The sequence below is a fragment of the Paramisgurnus dabryanus genome, chromosome 2 (assembly GCF_030506205.2).
Source record: "Paramisgurnus dabryanus chromosome 2, PD_genome_1.1, whole genome shotgun sequence".
NCBI classification, from domain to species: Eukaryota; Metazoa; Chordata; class Actinopteri; order Cypriniformes; family Cobitidae; genus Paramisgurnus; species Paramisgurnus dabryanus.
This window is the reverse complement of record NC_133338.1, coordinates 8,641,433-8,666,800: the sequence shown is the minus strand read 5'-3', so window position 1 is coordinate 8,666,800 and position 25,368 is coordinate 8,641,433. Positions and strand designations below refer to the sequence as shown.

Below are 25,368 nucleotides of genomic sequence, written 5' to 3'. Positions count from 1 at the left end.
TGATAAAGGTCTAGGGTTAAGGTTATTAAGGTAAATATTACAAAAGTCTTGTAGAATGTGTGTGATGATATTAATTATTAACCCAGAGTAACATTAAACCAAAAAGCACACTGGCATTTATGTGGATGTGTGAGAGAGAAAAAATACTGCGCTTGTTAAACCTATTAAGCTACTTTCCTGGAAATGTATCATGTTGTAAAGTTTATAGCTTAACTGTAATCTTATCCACCAGTGTAGACCTTTGTATATATCAATTCTTTAATTAATACTTGTATAAATTGAACGCAGGCTGTTTATTATAATAAAAAATAAATAGCATTATACATTTATTTACTGGAATGTCTTTATTTTAAATCAGTCACACGCAGTACCATTAAAGCAGACAAATTCAGTGCAATATTTTGTTCAGTTCAGTTCAGTTTATTAATTATCAGGATATTTACAGTTCAATAACAACTTTATACACATGCAGCATGAAATGTTTACATTCTCCAATAAATAACACAATCTTATAGAGATAAAATCCTAAAATATATTTCACAATAGGAAAATCTCATGGTGAACACTGAACTGAGTGTTCTGGCTATGTTAGAAATGGCATACTGGAATTCTGCAACACAAATACAACTCTTATGCTTGGATTAAAGGGACTGTAAGTAGGATTCTAAGTGTTTTATTAATGAAAATCAATGTCTTTATTCATAAATATGTCCTTGTTGATGTCACACTTTGTAAGCTTAGAATTTCTTCTCTTTACTTACATTGAACGGGTAAGTCCAAGGAGGCTTCCATGTCGTTACTTCCGCCATTTTGATAAACTACAATAGCAGAGAGGGACAAAAAGCACTAGCCTACCAACGTGTTTCCACAATGCGTTTTCATTCAAACATGTGGGGCCTCATTTATAAAGCGTGCGTACGCACAAATTTGATCGTAAAGTGTGCGTAGGCAAAAACCCACGGCAAAGTCCATATTTATAAAAACTGTCTTTGACGTGGAAAAGTGCTTAGCGCCACGTCAGGGTCTGAGCAGACGTACGCACTTTTGCTTGTCTGATTGCTGCAGGTTTTTGGAAATATAAGCCATTCTTCTTGTTTGAAATTGGGTTTAAACATTGACAAGCGCTCTTTTATATGTCTGACATTAATTACGCATCGTTTAAAGGCGGAGATCTGAAACTGCTCGGCTGCGCGCACAAGTTCAAGTTCATTTGCGATTTATGGATTTGAAAGAGGTACGCGTGTTTTCTGCGCGTACGTTCGGTTTATGAATCACACGTACGCATTTTTGTTAAATGATCGTAAGATCAAATGTAGGATGGTTTTTACGAAGCATTTTATAAATGAGGCCCGTGAACTAGCTGAAACGCACAAGGAGATCAGTGAGTACATAACGGCTGCCGTAGTTGCAACACGCATTTGGAAAGGCGAGGCGCTAGAGAGCACTGTTCGTTTGAATGCAAAATACAATTTCACCACTAGATGGGGGTAAATCCTACTTACTGTCCCTTTAACGTATCCCACAATGCAATGCACTCAAAATGATCCAGTGTGACGTGTGAACTTGAAGTAATATAGTATAATCAATGAATTAATATTTCATGCAAGATATGTGTAGGGTTGGCAGTATACTACAAGACGTACTCAATAGCAGTAATTAAGACATAAGCTAGTATTCCATATCCAACATAGCCTCTGTGATTCACAGTAAGCAAAAACCCTGATTCTATTATGACCTCACAGAGTGGGCGGAGTTTCCTTACAGTTCATTCTTCAATCTTATTGCTGGCCACATCCAGGTCTAAGGTTGTCCTTCAACCAAAAGGCACACATCCAGTTTAGGTGAGTTTTGAGAGGTCGTAACCAGCATGAATTCCGCCCATATATCATTTCCTGGGCATACAGACACACCCAGAATGGTGTTTTTTACATTTATTAATTGACCTCTTATTTCATTCTGGGTATATGGATACATACTCGTGCATCACTGTGTTTGCCTGCAAACTTGACAAATGTATAAGTTTAAATACACTCAGCGGGTGTGGTGGTACGTCTGTTTGCCTTTATGTATATAACCCTATGTGTGGCTTCCCTGCGACCAGCAGGTTTATATTTCCTAAAGCAACAGCCTTAGTGTGTATGTGTGTACTGTATGTGAGTTTTCCCCCCGGCCAGGAGCACAAGCCCCGCTCCACACCTGTACCGATGTGTGTGCATTTCGTTACTGGCCGCACAGTACGTCGATTCTCTGGCGCGCACTCGCACGTTTACACAGCTACCTCCTTTTCCTCAAACTGCTCTCCAAGCGGCCGAGTTCCTCGTAGCCCTGGTAGAAGAGCTCTAGTTCTCGGCCTCCCCAGCTCCTCCAGACAGCGAGGCACCAGGCCATGTTTTCTTTACGGAAGCCACACACAACAGTGTCTTTTGCAACGAGCGCGGCCTCCACGAGAGCCCTGGGAGAGACAGAAAAAGACGTGAGGTGAGGTGCGCAAAGGAGCGCTGAAAACGCTGAAAATAAACTCGAAAATGCTGAGTGCGGACTCTTCGCAGAAATCAGTGGTTCACTTCTTGGAATGATTCATAGAGGTGCAGTTAGAGGCGATGAATGCGTCGTTTGTTTGATTAATGTGTGTTTACTTTGGGTTCGAGAAAGTGACAGAGACCAGTTTGAGACAAGCGTATCCACGGAGTAGAAATGAAATTCTGCATGATGAACCACTGCAAATAAATGACCTGAATGAATATTTCTTATTTCACTAGTAATATACTACATCTTTCTAACTTATCTAAAACAGGTTAAGGGTCATTCTACAGAAACGTCCACTTTTGGTATGGCAAGATGTCTTAAAATGTATTTCTTTTTCTAACACTTAAACTTAGACCACATTATTAGATTACTCTTTGACTTTATGAGTATACATAAATTTTTTTTTGTGTGCATGTACTTAAAGGAATATTCCATTTTCTTAAAAGAAAAATCCAGATAATTTACTCACCACCATGTCATCCAAAATGTTGATGTCTTTCTTTGTTCAGTCGAGAAGAAACTATGTTTTTTGAGGAAAACATTGCAGGATTTTTCTCATTTTAATGGACTTTAATAGAGCCCAACATTTAATACTTAACTCAACACTTAACGTTTTTTTTCAACGGAGTTTCAAAGGACTATAAACGATCCCAAATGAGGCATAAGGGTCTTATCTAGCAAAACGATTGTCATTTTTGACAATAAAAATAACAAATATACACTTTTAAACCACAACTTCTCGTCATGTAGATCTGGTCGTGATGCTCCAGCTGACCCCACGCAATACGTCAAGAGGTCACAGAGGACGAACGCGAAACTCCGCCCCAGTTTTTACAAGTGTTGAGAAAGAGGACCGTTCCTACGTTGTTGTATGTCAACTGATACTAATTAATATCTTTGTGGCAGTTTATTGTTTACAATGGTCCGCAAATGTGCGTTTTATATATGTGACACGTGACCTCCCTACGTCACTACGCATTTACGTTAGGTCGCGCTGGACTTGACCTAGACGAAAAGTTGTGGTTTAAAAGTACATATTTTTTATTTTTCTTGTCAAAAATGACAATCGTTTTGCTAGATAAGACCCTTATGCCTCGTTTGGGATCGTTTATAGTCCTTTGAAACTCCGTTGAAAAAAACTGTTAAGTGTTGAGTTAAGTATTAAATGTTGGGCTCTATTAAAGTCCATTAAAATGAGAAAAATCCTGCAATGTTTTCCTAAAAAAACATAATTTCTTCTGGACTGAACAAAGAAAGACATCAACATTTTGGATGACATGGTGGTGAGTAAATTATCTGGATTTTTCTTTTAATAAAATGGAATATTCCTTTAAAGACTGCATAAACCATATTTTTGTCACTGGTGTTACCTTACTTCTTTAGCAATATTAAAGGTGTTTTTGAAATATTATTTGACATTTTTTCAGCTTTAAAGCTTAATTCGTAAGTGTAGCAGAATTCAATGAATTAAAATTTTTCATCATGTCACATGTGAACGATTGTATTTAATGTGAAAGAAAAAAAACGCAGTAACACACAAATCACCAGTCACTGGTGTTACTGATCTTCACTGCTGTTATTTTCATGAAAACTGCATTTTACAAAATATCTGCTGCAAAGTATCAAACCACATGTTGTCAATCATTGTATATTCACTAAATTAAGTAGTTTAATCCATTTGTATTCTAGTTCTTTGCAATTCCCAAACAATAAGGGAGGTCATACCAGTGACTTAAACTAAAGCTTCATATGAAATCATGAGATAAATGAAAAGATTTCTGATTAATAAAAAGAGACAGTGGACTTATATGGACGTATTTTCATAGATCTCCAGGAAATTGAAAGAAGGAAGTCAAGTGATGTCATCAGTGTGAATTTGATTTAAAAATAAGTGCTTTTTTGTTAAACGGTAACACCAGTGACACAACTCCAGGGGACCACTACTTTCATTATACATTTTATAATATTTATTTAGCATTTTGTTTTTTAATGTAATTTACATCATATATTTGATAGTTATGGACACATTATTATATTTTAAATGAAGAAAACACTGTTTTTGATCTCAAAATAAAGCATTTTCCCTCTGTACATGATTGTGGGGACGAGCACGTCTGTGATGCTTGGAATTCTAATCAATTAATAAAAATCAAATATTGCTACATTGATGGATCAAGAAGGTGTAATTGTTCAAATAACATATTGTTTTATTTAAAATATAAAAAATTTTAACCCTAAAGGGTGTTTCAAGTAGCCTAGAAATCTAGACGCACCCTAGCGGCCGCAAAATATATTTGCTGCCAGGGTTTAGTCTAGGCACTCACAATACACTTAACAGCTCCAAAAACCAAAATTTGGTCAGGCCAATCACATCGTGTGTAGCGTCTGTGGGGCGGGCTTAACATGATGACGACAGAGCTGCGACGGTTCCTACTTGAAAACTTCGTTCTTCGTTGCTCTGATTGGTCATAGCGCTATCCTATTGCGTGCAGAGGCATTTTGAGGGACAACCTTATATCCCGCCCCTTGCATTGAGCCGTTTGTGTGAAGAGTTGCCAGACCTTACATCTTGATGTAGGTCTGGCTAACCAGGCTATGTTTCAAGTGTAATATTTCTGTAAAGGCTAGGGACAGAAAAATTGACATTTCCGTAGAATGACCCTTAAAAGATTTGGATAGGCATGAATGCACATTAGAAGCCTCTTCAAACTCATGCCAGTATAAACAAATCATATAAATCATCAGACAAGTTTGCTATTATTGTTATTATAAACTATTAGATTTACAATTTTCAAATGTCAGACATTAAAACAAGTAAAAAGAATCCTGTTAGCCCCATTAACAACTTATGTAGACCAGTAAGACTAGTAAAAAACATCCTAGCTACTTTTGCATGGGCAGGCACTACTATTTTTTTCTGATGGACAAATCTAAAAGTTCTCACACTTTCTGCAACAACAGCCCTTAACCGTGTTGAAATTACCAGAGAGCATTGTCTCCTGAATCTTACAGCTGTCATCGGTATGCTATTTGGCACATAGACAGCCACAGCATGAGCAAAGCTGATCCTTTAGGGGTTGGGGAAAACACATACAGAGAATATACAGTCTGTACACTACACAAACCAATACGCCTATGGAATGCCCCCCCCCCCAAAAAAAGGAAACCTGTTTGTGTGAGTGTGTAAAGAATTTACAAGGGTTGTTTCAGCAGTCTTTAAACAAGGGTGTTTTGCCACGTTGCTGACCTCTTATTGGACCCCTGGTTGTGTGACTGCTGTGACACAGGTGTTTGTGTGAAAGAAATGTAAAGGGTTTATGAGCGTCTCCACCTCTGTACCACAACTGATACTTTGTCAAACAGATGAAACGTAATAGCTACTAATGTGACCTATTTGAAAAAAGTATATAAAGCAAAACAATTGTTGCAATTACAGATATTTGATTTGAAACAGTGATGAACAGGATTTATAAGCTTACAGGCATTCTTTTATTAGTATTATTTATATAAAATGTTGTTTAATTTAATATTATCAGACTAATTGGTAACATTTTAAGGTTGTAATTTTAAACAATTAGTTAATGCATTAGATAACATGAACTAACAATCAACAAGATTTCTACAGCATTTTTTTTATCTTAGTTCATGATAATTTTGGCATTTACTAATACATTTATAAAAATCAAGCATTGTATTTTAACTTTAATAAGAATGAATACATGTTATTTCATGGTGCATTAATTCATGTTAGTTAATGTCAATATTTATTTATGTTAAAAATAATATTGTTCATTGTTTGTTCATGTCAATTAATGCATTTACCAATGTTTATTGTAGTGACTAACTGACTAATTGAGGTGCTGGTTTTGTGACAGATAAACACTGCAGGCATGCTGATTAACATAACTTATTACATGGCACCTTTGAAATGCTTGATTCTGATTGGCCAGTCGGGACATTCCAAGGTATGTTATTCCAAAAAAAAAAAAAACACCTGAAACAAATAACATGCTGATAATAATAATGCAGAGGTGGACACTACTTGAGTATTTTAAGTACATTTTCCAAGCATCTGTGCTTTATCAGAGTGTTTATCTTGGAAAAATTTTTTTACTTTACTTCACTAAAAAATTTTCACTACATTCTAAAGCATACACTGTAAAAAAATACTTTGCTGCCTTAAAATTTTTAGTTGAATCAACTCGGATTTACAAGTCATTTTAACTTACTATTATTTATCTTGACAAGAGATGAGTTGTTATAACTACAGGTGAGTTGTTATAACTTATAAATTTAAGTTGACTTTTCTAAACTATATTTTATAAGTTGTGACAACTAATTTCTGTTGACATGACTTGTAAATCTGAGTTGATTTAACAAAATTTTTTAAGGCAGCAAAGTTTTTTTACAGTGTAAAATCATACTATGTATTCCTTTTATATTGCATATTAAAATTGATTAAATACATAATTACATAAAAATGTTGTACTTTTAATTTTCTTGATTAAAAGTACGAAAGTCCTTTTTACTTAAGTAAAAGTAAAACAATTACTATATGTTTAATGTACTTAAATATTAAATATAAACCAAAAACTTGAAATTATGAAATGTAGTGGAGTAAAAATTATGATAATATGCTTTGGGATGTATGTTTTCCAAAGAAAAACACTGATAAAATAGTTGAAAATTTACTTTTATGTAGAAGTTGTGTCCGCCTATGATAATAATAATAATAATACGTTTATTATGACGCAAAATTAAATATTAATATGTCTTTTAATTTCATATATGAAATTATATTTACAAATGATTAAACTAAATAGTGTGCGTAAACATTTGAAGTAAACAGGTTTTCTTTGTGAAAGGCCTGCATTTCTCAAAAATTTGCAAATTTAATGTTATATTTTATGTTATGATATATGATATGATATCTTAAGCCACCACCAACTTTGTCTGAAGTTACTTTTAAAAGTAATGCATTACAATATTAAGTTACTCCCCAAAAAAGTAACTAATTGCGTTACTTAGTTACTTTTCATGGAAAGTAATGTTTATTCTTACGTTACTTTTAAGTTATTTTTGCGTTTTTTGTTCTTGGCTGATGCTTTATCTCTTTCTGGCCTTGCAGGTGTTTTTTATGAATGAGAAGTTCTGCATTCAGAATTTGCATATTTCGTCACAAAAATGTCGAGCTCTGGCGTGCCATCTCAGTTTCTGACTCAAACTGTTCCCACACAGGCGCGTACGCATAGAGTGCATAATGTTTAGTATAATTCAGTACATTTTTTAAAATAAAATTAGTTAAACTGAAAAGTAACTTGGATTACTTTTTTTAAAAAGTAACTAAAATATTCATGTGTACATTTAAAAAGTAATGCGTTACTTTTCTCGTTACTTTAGAAAAGTAATATTAGTACGTTATGCATGTTACTTGTATGCGTTACCCCAACACTGTTTATAGACGTATAAAAGAATATAAAAGCATACAAATTTACTGTATTTATTCTAATAAAGAGCCGAGAAATAATTATATATGGTCACTATACCATTGCTAAACCAACAAATCTAATGGTGACTTGGTGGCATAAAACTTTCACACAATACTGTATCACTTTTTAAGGCTTTGTTGCAAGTTGTTACTTCACTGAGAAACTAAAACATTTTGTTTCCTTTGCTGAAAGTGATCCCGTGTTTCACCACCGCAGCAACGACAGAATACTGAGTTCTGGGGAAAATCAATAACATTTCATCTGGCATACAAAGGTAACAGAAATAAGGCTGCTTGATGACCGGATGTAGCCGGCATCTGAAATTTACGGTTTAAAATGGATTATGGGTAGTAGAGGGCAACATCCAGCAAGAATTTTAATCTGCTACAGCGGTGAAAGAGCGTATAAATGACTTAGCTGGCAAGTGTTCATGTATGTCTAGGGTATTAAAGGTGACTGTAATCACATACCCGCACTCCGATGATCCGCTGACTGTCAACACAGCTATCACACGACCCCGAAGTGATCCCGACTGATCCTGAACCTCTATAACCATGATGTCACCTCCTCGCCTGTTAAGACACAAATACACATCTACTTATAAGACCGCTGCCAACATTTAACATTTCACAGTCTACATCTATCATAACATACATATACACTCTTGACACTGATAACAACAGATTAAAAACTTTAAAGCTCAGCTCTGTCTGTAGTTTGGGAATGAACAACATTTATCAAATGATTAAAAAAACATTTAAACATAAATAAACTTTTATCAGCCTTTATCAGGGTTCCCACAACTTTAAACAAATATGACCCTGCTTGTGAAAACCCAGCTAATTTTTTGTAATTTACCGATTTTTACATCATCCTACTGAGCCCCTAAGGTCACATTGGAGTAAACAAAATCTAAAGTTTGGTTTCATGTGCTCACGTGAAACTTTTGCGTGCTCACGCTAAACCTTTACGTGCAGATTTTTTTTAAGTTTAGTTTCGTGTGCACACAAGAAACTATCGCGTGCACACAATAAACTATCGCATGCGCACAAGAAACTTTCACGTGCGCACGCAATAGTTTCACGTGTGCTTGGGACAGTTTCATGTGCGCACGAGATAGTTTCACGTGCACACGCGATAGTTTCACGTGCACACGCGATAGTTTCACGTGCGCACGCGATAGTTTCACGTGCGCACGCGATAGTTTCACGCACGCAATAGTGTTAAGTGCGCGTGCAATAGTTTCACATGCGCATGCGATAGTTTCACGTGATAACTAAACTTTATTTAATATTTTCTCCATGACCCTTATGGGCTCTGTATCATCCTACATGGCAGGGTGAAAAATAACCTTGATATCTTTAATAAGCTTTTAATCTCATCATTAGAATCACACTGCGAATTATTCTGCACTTCACACTTATAAATGAAATCTTGTTATTTACCCTAACTTTAATTTTTTTTTTAAACGTGTTTATAGCAGAAAATGAGTCACCATTGTGTATGCAGAAACATCCTGATATTATACAAATCCATCTATTCTCCTTTAAACCGAAACAGTCACTGTACATTCACTTGGGACGAAAGCGTTAACGCTTGACAGAAGGCTTGTCTGAAGCGTGGCCAACAGCATCACAATGGCCGCAACACATGCTCCTGTCTTCCATACACATAATTGGCTGGCTTGCACTATGTTATTGCATAAGGCAATCTGATTGGCTGACGCACGCGCTGCTCCTTGAAAATTTACGAAAAGTTAAACTTCTGCCGCGAGCAACAGCAATGATGAGGCGCCAGCGTGACCCATTAAAAGTGAATGGGAAGAGCTTACGCACTGTGTGAATGTGCCGTCACACAAAACAGACTGTTAGGGATCCCCTATCAATGTGATGTCACATTAATTATGCCCCAACTATAGACTCTGCCTTATGAGCGCGTTGTTCAACCTTCTGCCAGAGACACATGTTTTAATGTAGTCCAAAGCACACGTGTGAGCACTCTACCCCATGCTTCGCATACGGGAAGGGGAACAGAAGCTTTCTTTGCATTTAAAGAGACACACACACAAAAACAGCGCATTCTTCATTGCAGCCACAAATGGCCATGTTCAACATCGCATAATGAAAGATCTGTGGTGTATTTCGAGCAGAAACTTTACAGACACATTCTGGGGATACCAGAATGTTGGAAACACCTAGCTTAGTGGCTTACATTTTTTATGTGTATTTCTGATGTTACACTTCACACTTAAATTTGTGCCCAAAGTCTTTAATTGAATGTAAATTATTCAGGCAAGTTTCTTTCTTGATCCCGTAACAACATTCCTGTTCACCAATCATATGTGTAAAACCTAAAATTACAGGGCAATGATCAATAAATCATAGTTCTAGCACTAAAATTAGAGGGCGGTGATTGGTTGATAATGATTGGATGTTGTAGACTCTAACACCCTAAAGCAGAAGGCAGCGTTAAAAATCCCATCAGAGAATTAGTTGTTATTATGGAGCCATGTGGATGATGAAAGGCTACACACAGTTTGCTCTTCGACTACTTTTGTACGTTGATGTACATCCTGCTGACTACACAACTACTCGTCACAAGGAAATAATTAAACAATAAATATTGTTTTGAAATATTTTGGCAACATTAAGGTTTTGTGTTTATGTTGGCATGATATGAGCGGTCTGTTATCGGTTTCAGTGATTTTATGAAGAAATAACAAACATTGGAATGTCATGACTGACCAATCACAATCAAATTTTTTTTACTTCTAAGTCAAAACAAAAGTCAATATGTTTATGTTGTTTTAATACTTGCTTCATGGGAAGAAATGTTTATTCTCTTCATTTACGACAAATGTTTGTCTTTTATCCTAATGGGGGTTTTTGCATAGAAAACTTACATACATACTGTAGGAACCAAACTTAAATAGGAAATCAAGGAATGGGTAGCAACGCCAAGTTTGAAGGCAAGTTTCTGGCCACTTTTGATGGCGATTTTGCTACATCCGCGCACAAAAATAAAGTTTTAATATATTTAAGGTAGGAAATGTAAAACAAAATTTATGGAAAATGATATTTACATAATATAAATGATTTTTGGCATAAAAAGAAAAATCATAAATTTTGACCCATACAATGTATTTTTGGCTGTTTCTACAAATATACCCGTACAACTTACAAATGGTCTTCTGGTCCAGGGTCACAAATACAAACTGATTAAAGTTTAATTATTAAAACAATTCTTCCTGACATTTGGGTACTAAAACAGAAATGCAAAAAACCCATCTAGCTCAGTTAGCTGAATACCTTATAGGTTTATAGATATTTAGTGTGTGATATATGTATGGATACTTATGTATGCATATGTATTTACTTTAAAGCTGTAAGAACCTTTTGATAAATAATTGAAATGTCAAAACGTTATCTGGGTTTGGTTCTTTTAAAATGAACTATATGTGAAACCCCCTTTAATCAACATATATTTTTATGTTACTTTAAAATATTTTTTCATAATTCTCCTATATCTGTATCCAGTTTTTTTTTTGTAAAAGTTCAATAAACAAATAAAAGAAAGTTTATACATATTGCTATTAGAGTAACAATTTGCAATAAGGTTCATTTGATAACATTTGCTAACTACATTAGTTAACATAAACTAATAATGAACTGCACTTATACAGCATTTATTCATCTTTGTTATTGTTTATTTTAACAATTACTTATACTTTATTAAAATCTTGTTAATACTTTATTAAAATCTTTTTAAATCACTGTAAGCCAACATGAACAAACAATTAAAAGCTTTATTTCTATTAACTAACATTAACAAAGATGAATAAATACTGTAACAAATGTATTGCTCATGGTTTGTTCATGTTGGTTAATACATTAATTAATGTTAACTAATGAACCTTATTGTAAAGTGTTACCGCCTTCAGTTCATGCTGGTTTTAACTTTTTGTCGACAAGCGGATGCAGTAAAACCTATTTTCGGGTTTGTTCATGTGACGTTCAGCAAAAAGCCCATTTCGTATACTTCCTCACCTGAAATCTCGAAGCTGGTTGATTAAAGGGATAGGTTACCCGAAAATGAAAACTCAGTTATCATTTACTAACCCTCATGTTGTTCTCAACCTATATGAGTTTCTTTATTCTTCTAAACTCAAAAAAAGATATTTTAATGAATGATGGTAAGCACACGAGTAGTCCCAGCTAACACACAACATACTAGTTATGTAATTTATTGGTCATTTTTGGTAATTTCATGACTTACCAGCTGGCAACGTAACTATTATGTCCCATTACAGTCCCAAATCACCACGTCACCAGTACGGTCTCCTAACGTTGCGAGGTAACTAAGTACGTTCAGTAACGCAATAAACTTGTACTATTTTGGTAATTTTATAACTTACTGGCAACGTAACTGTTACGTCCCAGAGAGGTAATTTCATTACCTTTACACTTATATAAACATTAATTTCCTTTTCCATGTCTATTTAGGTTTGCTTGTTAAAAGTTTTCGGTCTTAAAGTTTCCTTTAAAAATATCAAAATAGATTAAATAAACGCGAGCTGCCATTTACATGGGAAACAAAAAACAATAGCACAGCAGAACGGCACAGTTACGTCCAGGCGACGAATTCAGGAATTTCACTTTACAACGTAACTCGGTTCGTCGCCATGACGTAAGTTTGGTCATCATATTACGTCGACATTATGTAACAGTTACGTATTTGTGTTACCTGGGGTTTTTCGATAGTGGGAAAAATAAATACTATATGTTAATGTGTGCCATCATTTTTGGGCAAACTATCCCTTTAAGGCTTGGAATTCTGTACGAAAGATAAAAGAAGTGTTTGTTAGTTGTATTATCTGACAAGGGCCATACCTAGGAATCCAGATGGTGCCATTGACAGCTATTATGTTTACAGCTCTCGTTTGCACCGGTATGTTTGGTGCAGCTAGTTCTGGATCCGTTGCGCTCCTGGATGGTGACGATTCGACTGAAGCTAGCTCGTCTAGGGGCCTATCTGTCTCTTCATAGTCTGTGGAGAGAGGCATACTGCTGGAGCTGGTCAGGGAGCTGAGAGGTCCAGAACTAGAACGCTCAATGTGAGGAAGACCTGAACCGGCCTGCTCCAAATCCCCAATCTGATCCAGCTGTTCCGAGCTGAACCCCGAGGAAGTCATTGAGCAGTAATCTATAGAGTCCTGCTGGCAGAGGATTTGCGTCCCGGCGTCGTCGCTGTGCGTAACCGTTATCGTTACAAGTTCTTGGTTGTTCGAAAGAGGCTCTTCTATAACAGCGGAAGTGGTCACGGACGTCATGACCCCTGCCGGCCTTTGCACGGGGAAGATGTCGCGCAGAGGGTTCGTGTCGCTACAGTTGTAAGTGGCACAAATCTGGTAGCTAGCGGCGTGATACATCAGGAGTGAGTTGGTGTGGTTGTCGAGGCACCAGACGACCTCGTCGCCCCAGCAGCTGGTGGATGTGGACATGGAGATTATGCTAGAAGGTGGGAGATACGGGTCCAGACGGCAGATGGGTTGAAGGTTGTGGCTGTTGATGACAAGCAATCCAGGACCGTTGGTGTACCACACCTCCGATCCGGTGCGCACGGGCACGATGCTTCGGACAGGGTACGGCCTCTGACGAAGGTCAGCGTCGTCCATGCCGTGCAGATGCTTGTTGACAGTGTGTGAACAGATGTAGGTTTCCCCCTCCTCTGGCATGTCATCTACCACAGAATAAACAGCCACCAGACCATCAGACATGCCTGCAAACACCTGCGGGAGAGACTGCGGCAGGAGACAAAAGGAAAACATTACAATCTGATTGGCTAGCATCAGTGGCATCCAAATATTTTAGTGGCATCATATATTAAATATATATCTAAATAGCCATCCAACCCATACGTCTAGGCTAAAACAAGGAAAATTTGGGCACTCAGTAAAAATTTAATAGACGTCTTACTATACCCCAAAAATAAATAAAACTAAACACCTTGAAATCGCTGTTGACTTTGCTAACACAGTGGAATATCATACACCTTTTGGCAAAAACAACTTGTAACCAAATTCGAATTTATTTTGGCTAGAAGTGGGTTACTCACAGACAGACTATATCGGGCCTACAGCAAACCAGATTGACCTTTCACAGGTACTTTAAACTATCTTTCCTAGGGTTTCTGGCCAGAATAAGCTCCATGTGGACCAGACTTCATGCTGCAACTCAAGACTAACTGTAAGTAAACCATTTTTAGGTCGACTTCCCGAAGGGTGTAAACACTGTGGCTCTGTGGTTCCTTTTAAATACTACTTTCTTTGTTTAGGCAGCTAAACACGTCAACTTCTGGCTCAACCAATCAGATGAGTTTAAGGGGGGATACAGTACCTGTACTGAGATGTATGTTCTGCTATTGGGCACAGTTTCGTTTGATGCTGTACTGGAGCACTTTAACAGCGATTGAAATATACGTCTATGGCTGTTAAGCATCACTTGTTGACTGTTAGTGAGTAGCAAAATATCATAAGCATTAAAGAAACACATCTAGCTGACCTGAATAACTCCACTAGATGTTCAACAATACATACTTAACCCAGCAACACCCTGTCAAAGTAAACATATACATGGATATTTTAGTCTTCACTTGCATTTTTGTCCAAGTGCCAAATCTTAAAAACGTGCCCTCCCTAAAACAACCACGAAGGCGAAAACCAGTTCCTTCCTGAATCTCCACAACTGCTGTTAACAACCAGTTTGCCAGTGACCTTTAGTAAATGAACTGCGGGAACTGAGGGCACTTCAAAGGGTGTGAGGCTCATATAAGAGTGTGTTTGGAGAAGGAACAAGGACTGAATCTGTCATTGGGACAAAATTGACGTGAGGTAGAGTCAAAACACCTGGACAGCAGTAACTTCAAACACGAGAGGATTTTTGACTATGGTGCAATCCTATGGATGTTTGGGAGAGAACTGTCACTGATCAATCACACAATAGAGGGGTTTCCTTCAGTTTGTCGAAATATCAAAGATAGCGATTATGTAACCTTATCAAATAATGTTTGTGTAATTTGACATTTCTATATGTACTCTACAAAATCCTATACTGTTTTTATACAATGCAAGCATTTGGTAACAAGGCTGTCATTATGGACAAGTCCAAATGACTTGAACTAAATTCTCTTAAGACCCCATCCCAAATGAATGCATCTGGGATTTATAGATTTCACATCTGAAAGTGATACGTACGTGCATTTTTTATGCGTACATTTATTTTATGAATCACACATGCAGGCTTTTCAGAAATGATCATAGGATCAAATTTTAGTTGTTTTCTATGCAGCATTTTATAAATGAGGCCCATGATGTGCAATTGTACATCTTGCACTTGCCTTGGTCTACTAGTAAAAAGTAAGGAATAACTGTTGACGGGCCATTGAATTATTCTAAAATAATGCACACCCAAGGTGGTAACGCGGCACGACGTGAAGCCGAGTGCCATTACAACATGAGTGGGCATTATTTTCATATAATTCAAAGGATTGGAGTCAATTATTCAAGTTATACCACGGTGAATACGGACATTGCTTTGGTGGTTATTTTAAGACATTTGACAAGTAAGGTTTGCATTTATTGAAAAAAAGGCATTTCTGTGGAACACTTCTCAACCAATCAGAATACAGCATTCAACAGCCCAGGCCAGTGCTATAAACGGCACAATATGTAAGATTTTTGCATTAAAATATTCCAAATTTAATTTCCACAGTGTTATATATTTTGTTCACTTGTGTACTCAAAATGTTTCCAACAAAGTTTGAATCCAGAGAAATTCACAATTTTAACTAGCGTAACGTTACTTCCATCCTCACTGCAATGCCTGTCAATGACGTTGTGTCCATGTTATGCTCTGTTTCTGTACCTGCTTCCAAAATCGTCTTCTTTCATACTACTTGCCTCCCCTACCTGCTTTCCAATAGTATTCGTAAAACAGTAAGCAAGAAGTTACCGGATGACCTACTACTTCCGGCAAGTTTATGAAGTGTGCATTTGATGCATACCTGTGAACCCCTGGGAGAGGAGTCACACGAAGAAGAATGTTTTTAAAAGAAAGACGCACCGAAATCCTGACCAGAACGCGTCCGGGAAGAATGTCACGTATGGTCACCCTAGATGTAGTAACATGGCAAAAGTAGTATATCCGAATTTCACACTACCAATATTCATACTATACAGGACTATTTTAACGATCGATGAGTAGGTAGGGGAGAGCAGGGGGGAAAGTACCATTTTCCAGAAAAACTTAATTTTAAAAGATAATGTTTTAGACAGAGATATATTTAATGCTGTGGTCAGTAACTCATAAGTGTGGTCTATCAATACTAGGTGGATTTTTGAAAATTTTTTAAACTCCTTCTGTATAATGTCATTTTAAACACGAGTAGTGAATTGTTACTTTTGACCCTGACAGGATCTCTTCACATTTAAACTCGATTTACTTTTATTTTGAAAAACTCTGAGACGTCAAACTTTAACATATGAAACAAGAAACACAATGGTTATATGAAAAAAATGACCGCTTTAGAAATTTACTTATCATGGTTGAAAGATGATGTCATAGTTTGGGATGCAAATGTTATCAGGGCTCAGAGAAAATCGCTTTGTTACTTTCGTCCCACGTTACTTTTGCCCCGGTTCTCCCCTACTTTATGTAATTCAGTACATACCGTCACAGTGGGCAATTTCATATGCAGGGTGCACTGTAAAAAAAAATTGTTCATGCAACTTACATTTTTGAGTTGTATTTTTGCTTTGAGTTATATTTACTTAAAGTAATTTCAACTTGAAGTGTTTTGTTGTGATAGTTAAATAATTGACCCAACGTTTTAAGTTTACAACTTGAAAAAATAAGTTTTGAGTTTTTAAGTAAACTTTGTAAGTCCGGGTAGCTTTAAATAAATAGTTGGGTTAATTATTTAAGTTGAATGAACTTGAATTTTAGTACATACAACTTTAAAAAGTAAGTGCAAGTTCATTCAACTTAAATAATTGACCCAACTATTTATTTCAAGTTACCCAGACTTACAAGGTTTAGTTGAAAATCATAAAACTTATTTTTTCAAGTTGTCTCTGCTAAAAAATTCAAGTTTATTCACTCTCTCTAAATTCAGCCAAATAAATAACACATTTCCAATAAAAGACACGTGTGTTTTAGGGATATGAATCGTCACTGGTCTCACGATTTGAATCTACGAATATTATGTTAATGTATCGATTCAATCCGATGCATCATGATGCGTTGTATCCTCAATTTTATATTACTGCAAAGGTAAATCTCCCTTACACTTTTACTGTTACAATTCTTTCTCATCTGTCTTGCTATAGCCCCGTACTAAAAATCTGATCCAGAAGTGCGCGTCATTGATAAGACGCTTAACGCTTAGATATGCAATGTGGCATCTTTAACGTGTCGACTGAGTGCTTTACACCCTCAAGAACTTTTAACAGTGGCCCATTCGTTTTCTTTACATCATCCACAAACAGTTCCTGTCGGATTGACTCCCTTCTGCAGCAGGGACTTATTGGCAAAAATTACAAATTGTTCCTTTAAGTTTATTTTTAACAAATGCATTTCTTATGTCCTTACAGCTTTTTGTAGTGTAGTAATACAGGATATTGTTTTGTGATGTTTTTAGATTCACAAGATCTCTTTATAAGTCGCTTTGGATAAAAGCGTCTGCTAAATGTAAATTAGCCTTGAATGAATAAAGTAATGAATCCTAAATAAAAACACATAGTGACACATACACATAGTGACAATCTCTCACTCTTATTCTTTCCTTTAACTGTGGCTAGCTTAAGAAAATACACAAGCCAAGAACATTTTCAGCAGAAAGATCTTGACAATGACTGCAACTGACCTCTTTCCTGGCGGGCAGTAAAAAGAGGCAGGTTACCACGGATGGACAAGAGAGCACTTTCTGAGGGAGACTCAAGGGACACATCTCTTTCAGGCTGTAGATAAAGACTTCCTGTTCCTAAAGAAACATCAACAACATATCAAGATAACCATCTTCATTCAATAGCTGGGCTTACTTACAAGGGTTGGGAATGAAGAACTGCCTCCGTCCACTGGTTCTGTTTTTGGCTCTGTCATTATAGCATGCTGTGCAGTGTTATATTATCACAAGGAAAAAATAAAGTATAATTGAATGTAGATAAAATATACCTAAATACCAGCAAGTACATTTATAGTACATTGTTATTTCGGGGCTAAAAAAACTAACAATACACTCATACTTCAGTAGTGCACTTAAAAAGGTATACTAAATACCAGTAATAGGTAAATACTAAATTACAGTAAGGTTGTATTTGTTAACAATTAGTTAATGCATTAGCTAACACGAACTAACAATGAACAACGCTTCTATTTATTAATCTTAGTTCATGTTAATTTAAGCATTTACTAATACTAATAAAATCAAATGTTGTAACTATTAACATTAACTAATGCAACATGAATAACTGTATTGACATTAACTAACATTATCTCTTTCCCCATTATTGACGAGTGATCTCATCAATAAGAGAAAACATGTGCATAAAAAAGTGTTCCTGATGAATTTGAATGTTAATCTACAATATCGTGATTATCCACTAGATGACGCACTTACCCAATTTATAAAAAAACTGAAGCCAAAACGTTATTTACTACTTTTAAACTCTGTGTATGTTTTGATAATCATTTAGAATCTAATCTTTAACAAAATGCAATTAATTCAGCTTCGTGCTAAAAATTTTTTTTAAGAAAAATACCCATATTTAAGAGTTTTATAGCAGAGAAAAAATATAGATAGGGTGAAAAGTCCCTAAAGTATTATTTATTAGTATGCATATTATATTCAAACCACGTCATATTGATTATATTTAATCCAATATTTAGATATTTCTTTAAACAGCAATTCTTGTTTTATATTTTATAGTAATATGATTCTTGTTGTATTACATTAAATGATAGTAATATTATGATGTTTATCATTAGATCTAGATTTAAGAGCTCACCTGATGCTTTACCACTAAATGGTAAAATGTCTTAACAATAATGATTATTTTTACAATATTAACAAATGATAATTGTACCGTTTACTAACCATATGGAAAATATATGCAAATATTGCACATTATATACCTCCTAGTAAAGCACTTGTCTGGACTGGACTCGAAGTTTAATGGACAAAAATCTGTGCTTCATTAAATGAATCTGCCTTAGATGTCATTGAAGCTCCAATAGGTCTCAATGAACCATGCGATTTCTGCCACAGACATATTTAAATTAAAGATAAATCATAGCAGTGCAAAAATGTTGAGTGAAATTTAACTTGCATACACTAAAATATTCAACTACACCAGGAGTGATATATAAAATATTCATTATCATTATTTATGAACAAGTAAATGCATTTAAAGCAATACAAGTTTATATTCATCTTTTGGTTTATTTTTTATCATACTTCATCTGCCCTCAGGATTCACTGTATATGGTAAGTTTGTTTGGTGTTAAATGTGTATTTATTCATAGGTTTATATCCTGTTATGCTGAAATCCCAGTACTCGCATGCACCCACATACAGCCAGACAGAATGAAGGAGCATACTGTATATATTACTTTAAACCAACCAAGTTTTAAACAAGGTTCAAATTATTGTCTTTATCGTTCATTATATGTCAAATCATCTGTCTAAATCACAGGAATTATTTAGAGTTACTCAGCACAATTTTCTTGGATAAGCCTTTGCTTGAGGGAATAGCAAACCTGAATTAATAATATTGTAAAAAATTCATATAAGGCTTGGCCCGAGAAACATCTGAACCAATTTTAGAGAGAACTGGACAAAATTTGAAAAACCTTATAGAAAAAAGTTTCAATTTGGTTTTTAAGCCAAATGGTTTTGAATATTATCAGGAAATGAAATGTTTATATTGGTGGTAGCGCTAGAAAATGTAAAGTTGATGTCCCTTAATTTTCCATAAATACTGTAGAATACAACCAATCAGATGACGATTTCAAAACATTATATTTGTATTCAATTTTGTATACCTTATGTATACGGTGCCATGAACGTGACAGATGTGACATCGGAAGCTGGAAGTATAGTTCATTTTTTAACACGTATGCACATGCAAACCACAGGCAATGGACACATGCAATACCGCTCCTGACCTATAGGGTCTGTACAAAGCAGTTAAGCATGTCTACAGGGGTGACGGCACGAGTTAAAATTCACGTAAACATCTCATGGTTGTATAAATGAGGATACTTGCTCTTAACTTTGCTATTTCAAAGAACCTCTATGCATAGTCCGCAAGAAAATTAAATGTGAATCTGTCCGGTACACCTTGCATACTTGTAAATTTTAGTTACTTTAAATACGAATGAACTTGAAGTTTAAATAGATTTAATTGGCTGTCAATGGTTTATCAAAAATTGCTCAGAAAGTGATCCCAATGATTTCATTCACTGTATATTTATCGTTATAGTGTGTGGTGCTATTATCTTCAATATAAAAGATTTTAAAACTATATTTTTATAGTTATCGTTATAATGTGAACAGCCCTCAACACAGACATGTACTGTAATGCATGTACATTTACATAACAAACCACATAAATTTTACACTAGAAGACCCATCTTCAATAAATCACTGACATTTTGTTCAAAAAGCCTGTTGGTAACATATATTTGGTCTGACACCAAGTTTCAACGCATCTGCTTTACTGTGAGAACCAAACGCCCTCAGCTTATATCCATTAATGCTGTTGCCGTGGTAACATTCCTATGCTGTGAAAGAGAAGCAAGTATGTGACCCACCTCGGTGGCTGTCCACAGGCTGTTCTCCATCTTCAGCTGGCAGCTGAGTCGTGCTCCCGGGCATGGCATCCTCTTTACCTCCACCTGGCCTTTGGCCAAGTTTACCACGGTATAGTTCCTGCAGGACATGAAAATTTATGGAAAAAGATGAAAGTGTGTGTTTTTTTACAAATCTGGAGACTTTAAGATAAGATATAAACATGAATATGAATACGCAGCGACTAAAAATGTTACATTCCCATGCCAATGATTTACACGACAAGATTTAATACTTCACATAAGGGATTTGAACTAATCTCGAACACCGACGCATAACACAAGCTCTGCTGCTCCCAGTTTGTTTTGTTCCTGTAGTGTTTTTGTACAAATACAGTCTGTCTTACGAAACCTACATTTATGAAATGCAAGCAAGATTTCCGGGCAAATGAAGTGCCGGTGTTTGATTTCAGAATAGTTTGTCATTTGAACGTTTATTATACGTAATGCTATTACGCAGGAGCCCGGCTATTTGTTTCTGCGGCGTGGGGAGGCCAAATACGGTTTGTAGATTTTTATATTACGTTAATTCATTTGTGAAACGTTGATTCATTACTTTATCACTGAAGTCATTAATCTGACAGCGCACTGTGACAAGGCCCAAACGATTCAATCTGTCAAAGTGCACAATGATATTCAGCCTATAATTTTGGCACAGTGGCTTTAGATCCAATTAGCGTACTAAATTGCTCCTTCTCACGGTGAAAACCGAACCGTTCCTGTATTTCCCTCGCCCTTATGAAGCCACAATAATCTAATTGGCAATGTCAATGACAAATAAAGACTGTGAGATAAATTGATTTATACCTTACACTAATGCACTTAAAATATAAACTACAGGATATTGTCAAGCCCCTACACACTTTAAAACAGCACTACTGCTTTATGTTGAAGAAATCATTAGATTTTTGTTCTCGCAGTGTTAAAATTCCACGACTTTTCCATTTATTTGACAATACTTAATTAACATATTAAGTAAAACACCTTTCATTAGTATAGCAGGTGCTTGGACGGGACGGGAAATCTGTCTTAAACCTAAAGTATACTAGGGACGTCCGCGTATGTGCGCCGTCCGCATGACGTCATTTTCATGACAGAGGACAGTATGCATACAGTCTGCGTAAAACAGCGCATGCGCATGAAAATATTTAGACAGGACACTCCACTACAAACAATTAAACAAAGGAAAAAGACAGCATTCGCACACACACTATCATACGTGTTTAGCCGCCGGGAGTATACTTGGAAAGCTGCGCGGACGCGTGCGCACGCAAGCCGGATGCGGAAAAAAGGTATACCCCGGCCTTTAAACTTACTGTTGTATCCAGTGTTGGGGAAAGTTACTTAAAATATACAATATTAACTCCCCAAAAAAGTAATTAATTGCATTACTTGGTTACTTTTCATGGAAAGTAATACTTAGATTACTTTTAAGTTACTTTTGCATTACTTTTTTATTACTTGGCTGAGGCTTGATCTCTTTCAGGCCTTGCAGGTGTTTTTTATGACTGAGAAGTTCTGCATTCAAAAAATTGCATATTTCCTTCGCAAAAATGTCAAGCTCTGGCCTGCCATCTCCGTTTCTGACTTAAACTGTTCCCGTTCAGGTTCACACGCATAGTGTGTAATTCTACGTAACTACATTCAGTTTAATTTAGTACATTAATAATATTTTTTTTTAAATAAAAATAATTCATTTGAAAAGTAACTCACATTACTTTCTTTAAAAAGTAACTCAAATATTCATGTGTACATTTAAAAGCAATGCGTTACTTTACTCGTTACTTTAGAAAAGTAATATTATTACCTAATGCACATTACTTGTAATGTGTTATCCCCCAACACTTGTTGTATCTTTTCTTAGTTCTGCAGAGCTTTGATTTTTCTCAATTTTTCTGCCTTGAACCGAGTGCAGACTATTATGCGTTACTTTGCCCTTCTCTGCCCTGACGTTTATCTTTTACACACGGAGACATGCGCACATGAACAAAACTGCGAAAAAGTTGGTTGAGGTGTTTACATGCCACATGAAATCGGGGTAATGAGCAAAAAAACCTACTTGTGCCGATCGTATTTTGCTTACGCAGTTCACAATAACAAAACCGTTTTACGTCCTTACATGACCCCACACGTTATCCGTTTATTAGGCATAATCTGCATAAGACTGTTCATGTAAATGCACTCAATGAGTGCACAAAATAAGCAGATATCTATCAAAATCTGCATATTTTAGAAACATGTTTACATGCAAATCAATAAACCGACTATGCAAACAACTGTGTTTATACAGCATTCAGAGATTTGTCAGGTTTCTCGCAGGTAGAGATGTTACTGTCTATAGTACATCTAGTCATTCACAGCTCAGCTAAAAAAAGAGTTCAATTCCCACGAAAACTAATAAACTGATCAAAAGTAAAGTATAGGTCATTAGTAGCATTGTAAATGTTGCTTTGGATAAAACAATATGCCAAATGCATGCATGCAAATGTAAGTAGAAATAATACAGAATGAGTAGATATCTCCAAACGTTTGATTGGTAGTGTCTCCAAATAAAAGCATAATCTGACAAAATGTTTCCAGATTAACTTTAAGATTTACCCTGCGCCATTACCGTTACTAAATATACAAAATGTCCATGTCTTCCATTCCAGGAATCACAATCCAAAGATTTTCCAGGATTTTCATGACAGTAAGAACTTTATCCTTTACTCATGTCATAGCACAGTGCCTGTATTTGTAAGTGCAGTATTTGTATGTTTAGAGTAGCGTACTAGGTAAGAGGCGCAGTGTAATATTGCATCCTCTATGATTAATGCGAGACAAAGCCTTCTTTCTTCAGCCCTGTCGTGATGACGTATTAAAGCCCCTCCACCACAGCAACGGCTCCTCCGTTTGGCACACTGACGGGCAACAGTGGTAATTGCAAACACCTGTGCTGCAAGATAACAGCAGAGTGTTTCCTGTGCTCGCCAGAGATCGGATGAGCCATCCTGAGGCGCTGCCTCTGCATTACTCTGCATTTGTCAACCTGGTGGGCCGTCATGCATAGTAATGAGCTCCTATATATACACACATATATGATCATGAATATTTAAATAAGTCATTTTTTTAAGAGCACCGAGGGAAAGTGGAAAAATTAGACCCTGAATGACTTTAATGAGAAGGATTTGTATGAAAGCATAGAGACAGATTTTGAGGGGGTGGGACGACCGATGAACAGAAAAAATGAGAGAAAGTGTGTGAATGACGTGAAATACTCCATGGGATGTTTGCAACCATATGAGCGTAATTTCTGTTAAGTGTAGCTTAGCCATTAGTTTAGCGGTACGCTAATGCAAAACTCTATTGAAATACCGGTAGGTTGCTGCAATCTTTTTGAGCAGGAGTGGCAAAACAACAATTTGAATAAAAGCCTCCCCAAAACAGGGATAAACGCACCTGTCATTTTTGTCTCCATCCCAGAATACAGCGCTGTGACCTTGCAGTGGGGAGAGGAAGAGCTGACTGTGTTCCTGGCAGGGCAGCAGGTATCTGAGACAAGCAAAACTGGGTTCCTGCATGAGTCTTAAGAGTTGAGCAGCCAGAGGACGCTACAAACACCAAAGAAGATATTATTACTGTTTATACAGTACACACTTTATTCAAAACATCTGGCAGTAAATATATGCACACACGGCTGTTTGTGTGTGTGTGTGTGTGTTTATTCTAACATCCATTAAGATAATAACTATTATGGTGTATACTCTGTAGACATTAAACATTTTAAGAGCTTATCGTTCTTGCCTAAAACTGTTACAGCAACACTTATAACACTTATAAGTGTCCATTGGTAGCAACTTAGCATGACCTAGTGGTAAAAGTTCTGGGTGATTCCAGGTGGGTGTCCTTAAAGACAACATGAAACACTTTGGTCCTCTCCAATCTAGCACTGTTTAGAGTAATAAATGATTTTCAAAGAGAAAAATGTAAACCAGGAGTTGCTCCTCAGCGACTTGTTGCTGCTAATAAACATAAAAAAAATTATTCTCTTTATTTATATCAGCTCCCACTCAGGTATGAAGGTGTCAATGTTTAAAGTGCACGCAAAGAAAGACGCTTGACTGAAAAGCGAAGCACATGACCATACAGTGCTTTTCAGTGGTCTAAAGCAGTGGTTTTCAATCTTGTCCTAGGGGACCCACAGCTCTGCATATTTTGTAGGTCTCCCTTAAATGACACACCCAGTTTTTTCATGGATCTCTTTCCTATAATGAGCTGATGATCTGAATCAGGTGTGTTAGATAAGGGAGACATGCAAAATGTGCAGAGCAGTGGGTCCCCTAGGACAAGATTGAAAAACACTGGTCTAAAGGAAGTGCAAAGTGAATTTTGCGTTAATTCCTTTTTATAAACTATAAAGATGTGGATTTGGACGGCAATAAATAACCACACGATACTAATACTTACAT

At 36.2% G+C, this 25,368-nt stretch overlaps 1 protein-coding gene across 2 annotated transcripts in view; it reads right to left on the bottom strand.

Moving 5' to 3' along the window:
* Positions 1–405: 405 nt before the first annotated feature.
* lrrk1 (leucine-rich repeat kinase 1) overlaps positions 406–25,368 on the bottom strand; it is a 134,181-nt gene continuing 109,218 nt past the window's right edge. For both annotated transcript variants that reach the window (XM_073811892.1, XM_073811893.1), the window contains 6 exons: positions 24,359–24,510; positions 20,885–21,002; positions 17,937–18,053; positions 12,905–13,815; positions 8,486–8,587; positions 406–2,452 (listed from right to left, as the gene is read on the bottom strand). In XM_073811892.1, the coding sequence (XP_073667993.1) occupies positions 2,275–2,452; positions 8,486–8,587; positions 12,905–13,815; positions 17,937–18,053; positions 20,885–21,002; positions 24,359–24,510 (1,578 nt within the window). In that variant the 3' untranslated portion in view covers positions 406–2,274. The remainder of the gene's footprint in view (positions 2,453–8,485; positions 8,588–12,904; positions 13,816–17,936; positions 18,054–20,884; positions 21,003–24,358; positions 24,511–25,368) is intronic.